General features: G+C 34.3%; 1 protein-coding gene across 6 annotated transcripts; it reads right to left on the bottom strand.

The window, feature by feature from the left end:
- Nucleotides 1–1,963: 1,963 nt before the first annotated feature.
- Nucleotides 1,964–7,932, bottom strand: LOC104094738 (uncharacterized). Of its 6 annotated transcripts, none has more exons than XM_070185796.1 (6): nucleotides 7,739–7,932; nucleotides 4,359–7,333; nucleotides 4,221–4,285; nucleotides 3,851–3,904; nucleotides 2,574–2,696; nucleotides 1,964–2,498 (listed from the first exon to the last, which is right to left on the bottom strand). In XM_070185796.1, exon 2 carries the CDS (start codon nucleotides 7,244–7,246, stop codon nucleotides 5,474–5,476), a length of 1,773 nt encoding a protein of 590 aa, XP_070041897.1. In that variant the 5' UTR covers nucleotides 7,247–7,333; nucleotides 7,739–7,932; the 3' UTR covers nucleotides 1,964–2,498; nucleotides 2,574–2,696; nucleotides 3,851–3,904; nucleotides 4,221–4,285; nucleotides 4,359–5,473. The 6 variants fall into 6 exon arrangements, with proteins under 6 accessions (XP_070041897.1, XP_070041896.1, XP_033511640.1 ...); XM_070185795.1 differs by having other exon boundaries at nucleotides 3,855–3,904; XM_033655749.2 differs by having other exon boundaries at nucleotides 3,855–3,904; nucleotides 4,359–7,301.
- Between the last annotated feature and the right edge of the window lie 1,437 nt (nucleotides 7,933–9,369).

Genomic DNA, 9,369 nt, shown 5'->3' with positions numbered 1-9,369 from the left:
ACCTAGTCTTAGAAACTAGGTACCATCACGACCTTCTACGGAGGGAATTTGGGATCGTGACATACTTCTCATTTTTTCATTTTCTCTTCTTTGTTAGAAACTTCCTTTTTCCCAGAAAAACATGCTCTTTCTATTTTTTTATTTTTATTTTGCTCTACTCCAATTACAACTCTCATGTAAAGAAATCTCGGTGAACTTAGATTATGGTGGGCTGCTCTATTGCTCTTATCCCATCATATATGTGATCAAAGTCTCATTGTGCCGATCTTTAAAGGAAACTCAGCACATATATCAGTAGACTATAATTTATACGCCTACGATCTTAAATCTGATGCAGTTATTCTTGATTAACATATTTTATTTTGATTGTTTTATTTATTTTTTTCTTTTCTCCTTTGAATATTAATTTACGCTTTGCTTTTCGGACTAATTATGAAAACGACCGGTTCCATAGAGCTATTTTTCCCCTTTTCTCTGCGATAAACATTCAAAGACTATGGGTTATTTTTGTTAATCGTTTCCTTCTGATAATCAATGTAGCTTAGGATTTATCTTTGTTTATAGAGTTAAAGTATAAGTATTTTGTAATTCAATGAGATGAGATGAAACCTGGAGAATATCTTTAGATAAAAAGAAAGAAAGAAAAGATGAAAGATTTGTTTTAAAAGAAATTCTAGCAATCAATTGCATATATTAATATTTCGAGAAATGAATAGTGAAGAAAATCGCCGAATAAAAAAAGGAATAGTGAAGAAAAGTCATTTTCCAATATATCTATGAGGTCTAGAATCAATGGCAAAATTAGAAGCTTCATGTTACGTGCTTCACCAAAAAAATTGAAATTGAACACAAAAAATGGATACACGATGCATTAGGTAAAGATGAAAAAACTAGCCAATAGCTTGAAGTCAAGCCGAATTAATGCGAGAAATCTTTTTAAAAGCATTGTAATTGATATTTTACGTGTGATCCGAAAACTTTTTAAAAAATGGATGGAGAGAGTACTTTTATTCAATAACTTCTTGATATGTATGCGGCTGTAAAAAAGAGGCTACAAGTTCTAGAAGACAAGGCACAAACTTTAAGATGTGAAGCACTTGCAAACATAGCTGACATTGCTTATATTCACGTTAAAACTACGTACTTATGAAATATCAAAATTCGAGAAAATTGCCAAGCTGAATATGTGGTATATTAGAAGAACTGCATAAGAAAAAGTTATACCATTTTAGTTTAGTGTCTACAACTAAAAAAATATAATAGTGACATCGAGTCATACGAATAGGCTGACTATGTATTCATCAATTTCAGCTTGTGCTTTTTTCTTTCAAATTTTCAGTTGCTAATTATGCACAAGTTTTAATATTGTTTATATCGTTTTAATTTTTTTGTACCAACTGATATGGAACACACGTGCAACGCACGTGTCCAGAAACTAGTATAATAAAAAATAGATAGATAAATTTAGACATTCTTTCTCAAGATATTTTAACACGTGAAGTCCGTCAATATCATGGTGGAGCAACATTAATGGTAAGGAATAATACGAGACAAATTACTAAAGGCAAGAGTGAATGTTTGAAAAATTTATAGAGAATAGAATTTAACTTGAAGCGTGTCAAGGATATTGTCCTTAAGGATATTTTGTCCCCACAATGAATAATGTTATTATTGCGTATTCCCAAAAATTCAACAAGCTCTTTCAATTATAAACTAGAACCAACAATAACACAAACTCAAGAAAGAAAACTCAGCATATAAAAAAAGATAGAAGACTTTTACATAGTTCAAGTGTTTCACGTCGAAGTATATTGAATTCAAATTAAAAATTTTGAGAAACAAGACTTTTACATACTTTAAGTGCCATCGTATTTTTAGTATGCACTCCTAGTAATAGAACAGCAAACAGGAAAGATATATAAAAGGCATTTTTATCATAACATAACAATAAACTTCCAGTCTCTAGACAAAATCCCTGAGTCAGCCATTCTTTCTTCCACAAAAAATGTATACAAATCACAAAACTGCAACTCTGTTACTACTAATCTACTATGGCATATACAACTTCAAAATTAGGCCACTAAGAAAAAAGGTAAACAAAAAAAATAGAAAAAGAAAGCGGAGGTCACGTGATTTCTTCTCATTTGTCTGCGCTTTGATAGACAAAGTTATTCTTTACCGATGAAAGATAGCAGATAGAGAAGCGCATGTAGCCTAAAGGTTATGGGTTCATTTGAACTCATAACACGATGTGTGTGTGTGTGTGTGTGTATATATATATATATATATATATATATATATATATATATATATATATATGTAAAAACCTACTAAAATCTCAATAAATGTTAGATCTGAACTCATAATTTTAACAGTATAATGAGCTCAATGCAAGTTTGAACCTCATTAAATTAAAATCCCGGATCTGCCTCTGTATGTCATGTAAAGGAATCCATCTTCATCCTTGTTTTCCTTGTAAATTGCAGATATCAGAACAGCTGCAGTGAAAGAAGATATATCAAGACTCAAATTGTCTAGGGCAAAAGTATGAGATTTGATGTAACATAATTTACTTAGCAGTTGGAGGCAGAATGTTTTTCGACAAAGACAAATATGGCCTTCTCGGTGCTGAGATTGATCCTCTTTCGAACCACATAAACAAACTGGCCAACAGTCAAATCAGCTGGGACGAGGTCCTTACATCACAAAGCAAGACAAATATTAGTTTACACTAAAGCAGCTATAGATCTGTCGGATCTACTTATATATTAGGACGAATAATCGGCAACCATCATGACTTAGGAGACTAATTCTGGCAACATATTGAAGTTTATTTGCCCAAATAGCATGATGCTGATGCATCAACCTGTGTTTAATTACCAAAAGAAGAAACGTCTGAATACCTAGACAGTTCTTTGCACATATATATACAAATTAAACTACAAAATATATATTTCAGTAACAGAGCCAAACCTCCACGGCGATGAAGCCAAAACATCTAAATCAACCATCCGGTGCTATATAACGGCAGGAACATGTAGTATTTAGGATACGAAAAACCTCAGATTGGGACCATGAACACCAGGAACTACTGCACAGACCATACTTGAAATTGAATCTAACAGAAACGCATATGATTAATGAATTATATCATCAACCTTCGTGGCGACAAACTCTGTCAAATTGCTACTCCTGCTAATAAATGTAAAATTCTGCAGCATTCAGGATATATATATCCCAAACTTGCACAACCACAAATCCCACAACCACAAATCCACCTCCATCGGGGGGCATAAGAGGAAAAGAAATGGAAACTCATAAACTCATATCAACCATGACAAACCACAATAAAATATCTTGTACTATCAACTTCCAGGCAACAAATTCTCTGATTTTATAATCAATTCATGAACAAAAATTTTGCCAACCTTTTACTACTACAAGCAGCATTCACAAGATATATCCTCCTAACTTGCTATGTTAATATCCGCATCCACTGCCCCCCCCCCCCCCCCCGGGGTGGTGGGGGACACAAAGCGGATGACCGAACAAGTTGAGATCAAGCAAATATTATACAAAATAATAATAATAATAATAAAAAATAAAAATAAACAGCACTAGAAATTAAATAAATAAAAATATCTGAAGTAAAACAGATATCATGTACCTAGAAGTCAAATATAACCACAAAAGAGAACACAAACTATAAGAGCAACTAGCACGCTGAAACCAATATATAGTTGGATTGGATTTGAACATGCATTCGGTGTTTTAAATGTAATAACTATAGAGCTTAAAACTGAACGCTTTATTCTTAACAATCACCATCATGGAAAGTCGCAGAAGCAACTTACTTCTTATCAATGTCAGAGATATCAGCCTTTTCTGCTTTCTCGACAATCACCTGAATGGGAAAACATAGCACTGAGGGATAAGAGTATTGAAGCATCAATGAAGGGCACGGTTCCAGTAAAAAATCATTTAAAGATATTTTTCAATAGTTTTTCAAACAAAGGCTCAATGCAAAGGTGAGCAAAAATGATGAAATCATAAGCAGCCCCTCGGGCAAACCACACAGTTACTCGTGTCACTCGGGCATACCTCACAATCACTCTTGCCACTCGGGCATACCTCACTATCACTCTTGCCACTCGAGCATACCTCACAATCACTCATGCCTCACAGTCACTCAGCACTCGGCACTCGCACTCAGTAGGTACCTGCGCTCACTGGGGGTGTGTACAGACTCCGGAGGAGCTCCTTCATCCCAAGCAGAGACAAGATTCTAGCATTCAAATAAGAATCCAATGAGCCTTTGCACGAGATATGGGAGAGGTACCGCACTATGGTTATCATACCGGTAAAATGTCTGGATACTTCTCCCTGATGCGAAAAGATTCTGTCTGCCTCCTCTCTATTAAAAGAGAAAAACAAAATCGAAAACATCAGCAAAACGTATCGGAATAAAAACATCCTACAGTGCCAGGGTTTTTTTCCTTTGCAATGGGAAGTTATCAACTAGAGCAAATAGGGATATACTCGGGAGAAAACAAAACATCATAAGAACAGGTAACAGATCTGGTCGATAGAAGCTATAGAGAAATAATTGCAAACCATCAGTTCATATACTAGTCAGCAATTCCAAATCAATCAATCAGTCAACTATGCATCGATCCAAATCAGTTGGGATCAGCTATATTGGATCCTATATATCTTTTTCAGTCTATTCAGGTTGATTCCATTCCTATACAAAACATTGCCTTTTAAGGAAAATTACAGATTCTCTAAATGTCAGTCTCTTCAGGTTGATTCCATTCCTATACAAAACATTGCCTTTTAAGGAAAATTACAGATTCTCTAAATGTCACTCTTATCTCTACTTGGATATGGATTAACCTCAACAAGTTGGTATCTTCTATGTGAATCATTTACTTTTATTGTGTTAGATTTTAGCTAAATGTCCATTAGTGCCTTGAGATTTTAGTAATTGTTTTTTAAAAAAAGAGCAGAAATTTAGTGACATGAAGTGTGAGGTTAAGTACTACAAAGAAAAAAATGTGCACACAATCCCAAACTAGTTGGTGTTGGCTAAAGGAATTACCTATATTTGTTTCACTCTATATGGACCTATTTAGTTTCAATAAGGAAAAGTTTGTTGATGTTCTCTAAAACAAGATGTTCTTTAAATCCCGATACTTAATCTAACAAACAAATCCCAAACCAAACTTGTTGAGATTATCAAAATGAGGAACACTAAGATTATATATTACTAGTACGATTTATAAATATAAAAACTTGACAAGTTATCCAATTCTAGTAAACTTGAGCAGAACTTGGTGCAGAGTTCAAGTTGAAGAAGGCTGCCAAAAAGCTTATTTCCCTGTAGCAACTGCTACTGTGAATGCAACTGTTCATTCAGCAGTTCATATTCTGGTATTGCTCGACTGCTTCTTATCATTATACCAAAGACATCTTAGTAGTCATCATCTTCAGAATAAGAGCCATCGATGTATTGGTCATATATCTGATATTCTCCAAGACTCTGATCATCTTGCACTTCATCCACCCCCGCTGTACTGAATGGAAAATTACCAAATAGCTCTTGCAAGTAATCTCTAGAAACGTTATCATGGTTTGTTTGTGGATCATCATGCAGAGAGACATCCCCTTCCTGGCCAACAAGGTCAAGAGATTCGTATGCATCCATCTCATCTTCAACATCATCATCCTCAAACTCATCTTCATCATCTTCTGAATCATCAGGTTCGTCAATTTCATAGTTTTCTGCTTGTTCATCGACTTTATTGTTTTCTGCTTCTTTATTGACTTTCTCTTGCTCTTCAGGTCTTGCAACTTTCATATAATTGCAAATTCTCTTTGACTTTTCAAAACGGGTAGAGAAAGATTTTAGTAAAGAGTCTGCATCAGGATGAGGGCATACTGACATAAATCTCACAGCAATGCACAGCCTCAAGCAATCAAGTATATGAGAGGAGAACCATCCTGTTGTACTATCGCAAGTTTCTTGATTTGAGGGTTTCCTGATTTCTTGTTGAATGTAGTCGTCCTTGAGTTCACAAAGCTGCAATGACATCTGACATTTATACGGAAAAACTCGGAAGGCACATATATCATCCCATCTATGTTTCAATCCAGATGATAATTGGCTCTCACAGTAGCTTCGTAATTTAGGGTTGTGTACTCGGAAATCAATATTCTGGTATACGCGAGATTCAGGATCCTTCCGAGGATCATACCCTTTTTTTATCCAAAATCTACGGAAAGGCCCATTCAAAAAGTAATATGCAACTCTAACAAGAAGCTTTTTGAGCTTGCTCTCTCCAACCTCCAGACCCCCATCACGCAAGCGCTCAGGTAATGACTCTTTGGCCCATATTTGACGCTCTTCAAACAGCTCATATACCACTTTCTGCCATCTCCAATCATCTGAGCCCTGAAGTATGATCTTTTCCCAATCCACAGGTTTAGGAACCTCTTTGATATTAAAATCAATGCCAAGATTCCGCTCCATCTCCATCTCCCTCTCCCAATTTTGCCAGTCAAGTTCGTCCTGTTTTTTTTTCGAGCTCAAACTTGCACAACATTTTAATACAATATTTACAGGCATATCTTTTAAGGAGAACAGATGAGGTAGTAAAATCATCAAATCCTCCTGATCGACATCCATAAGACCTCTCTTCTCAAATTTAGGTTCCACATCTGCCCACTGTCTCTTTTTTCTTCTTGCAACATCAGCATGAACAGCAAGAACATGCTGATAGTCTACCATTCCATTAAAATGATAAGCTTCAGCAACATGAGAAACAATATTAGCCGAGAGATGCTCCTGGAAATTAGTAGTTGTCATCAAACATCTAGACTCATTCACCTTTTGTGCAGTTAATGAATGTGAATTTTCTTGTTCCCAGTTAACAGGACTTATTGAAGATTGTCTCGATATCCCACAACTACTATCGACATCCCTTACTTTAGTCTTGGAAATTTTCAGCAAGAAATTATTGCTATGCTTAAGCTCCCCGAAGGCAGGGTGTGAATAAGGATCTTCTGGACGGAAATAGAGCTCCAACTTATTTGACTGTGAAGTACGAGCCTTGACAATGCCTTGAATGCCGCCAAGAGTCTCAACAGCGCGTTCCATTGAAGAAGTGTAAGCAGGGTAATGTACGACAAAGACCTTGTTAGTGGGTAATATTCCTGATACTGAACCATCTTTTATAATCCCCATACTTTATTTCTCTGAAGGAGTTGAATGAAGTGTTTATATACTGCTGCTTGCGACTCTGTTCAATCAAAAACTTGCGTGTAAATAATCCTGACACAAAATTTTGCACATTAATAAAAGGGAGTAGAAAATTGCTCAAGGATTCTGGAGGAACTATTTTATCAGAGTAAAAATTGAAATTTCTATTAGTAAATTGAGCAAAATTACAACTGTCTATGTTCAAAGAGTGGCATTATACTTAAACACGTTTTGGAGCTACTGCGCAATAGAAATCTTCATCCCAAAATTGACTACGTCTATTCATACTATGCGTCAAAGGAGATACAATATGCTAATAAATGCGATAAAAAATTCCATGGATCCACCAAAAAACAAAAGAAAGAAAAAGCATCAAACAATTACAGTTAAATTTATCAGTTAAAGTTATAATCACAGTGGAGATTAACTATTGAAATTAAATATCGAATAGAACTTGTGGTGCAAAAAGGAACTTACAAACTTGTGGTACAAATTCCAAGAGATTTATGCAGAAGGCGAGAAAACGAAAGAAAAGAAGAGGAACAAAACAGAAACGCAGCTAAACGTAATAGCGCCAGAGGACAGAAAAAGAGATGAAAAAAATGAGAACACGAATTTGAGAAACCGAAGAAATTTGTGCGAATTCTTGGTTTGTTGGGAACGAGTTTTTGGCCAATATGTTAACGTCGGTCTATTTTGGTACTTACTTGAGAGCATATTTAGTCCCTTGAGTATGCTAAAGTGGAGCACCTTTAGTCTCATTAACACAATGTGTTCAAAAACTAACGGTGTTACCCAACTCTGATTCATGAAGCAAATCTTCTGTTCTGAAGCAAAACGTTTTCTCTCTTTTTATTGGATAACATAAATTATCATTTTAATTTCTCATTTTTAGATAATGTCTTCTAAAATTTTGACCTTGAAAATATCCCCTTCTGTGCCAGTTTTTAATGAGAAAATGAGACTGTATAGCCGCTGTAAAAATAATAGCCGAAAAATATATAAAATTTGTATATTTTTTATATATATAATTTTTTTTTTGTATGTTAATATACAAAAATTATACAAATTTTATATATATTTTCCGCTACCAGATGTAAATAGTTTCTGACACTGGCTAAAAGTGATAATACAGCCTGATTATTCATTTGCTTCAATAATATGCCTAGAAGTTATCCTAGTAGCTCTAGTTTTTTCAAATTTTAACTTTTCTTTTTGAAAAAATCAACCGAAATTTTTAAATGTATATATATACAAACAAATATACAAATTTTATACATTTTTCGCCTATTATTTTTACGGCGGCTATACAGTGTCATTTTCTCATTGAAAACTGGCACAGAAGGGGATATTTTTCAAGGTAAAAATTTTAGAAGACATTATTAAAAACGAGGAATTAAAGTGATAATTTGCGTTATCCAATAAAAGGAAAGGAAACGTATTGCTTCAGAGCAGAAGATTTGCTTCATGAATCAGAGTTTGGTAACACCGTTAGTTTTTGAACACATTATGTCAGTGAGACTAAAGGTGCTCCACTTTAGCATACTTAAGGGACTAAATATGCTCAGAACTATATTTGAGAGACCAAAATAGACCTACCCTAAAAGATAAATGACAATATTGGTCGGAACAGTGTAGATGAAAAAAGTGAAATTAGGTTAAAATAATTGCAATTATTTTTGAAAGGGAACTTTTCCTTCTTTGCATCAATAATTGTTATAGCTTTTTAAGTGCTCAATTTTGGTAAATTACACTCAACACTCCACTAATTTGTAGATACGCTCACTTTATTCAACAAATCAAATACTTACATTACCTTTATTGTGGAAATCTCGCACAATATTAGTTTGAATGTGATTTTCGTTTTATTAGAGTGTTAAGTATTTATTTTTGAGAAAAAATATATGAATATCCATAATTAATAAGTATAATAAAAGTGGCAGTATTGGTTTTTTAGGCTTACTTTGATTTTGGGAATGCATTGAAAAATACTGGACATAAAATTACTGGAGGGAATACTATGCACGGTTAAGTTTTTTTCCGGATCACATATCTAACTTTCTTACAATATTTAGGAATTTAAAGCCAACTAAGTACAATTTTACTTA

The sequence above is a fragment of the Nicotiana tomentosiformis genome, chromosome 9 (genome assembly GCF_000390325.3).
Source record: "Nicotiana tomentosiformis chromosome 9, ASM39032v3, whole genome shotgun sequence".
NCBI classification, from domain to species: Eukaryota; Viridiplantae; Streptophyta; class Magnoliopsida; order Solanales; family Solanaceae; genus Nicotiana; species Nicotiana tomentosiformis.
Note: the sequence above shows the minus strand (reverse complement) of the source record. Positions and strands in the feature narration are given on the sequence as shown.

Coding starts and splice junctions, on each gene's coding strand:
- LOC104094738 (XM_033655748.2), bottom strand. CDS start 7,246: ATGGGGATTATAAAAGATGGTTCAGTATCAGGAATATTACCCACTAAC.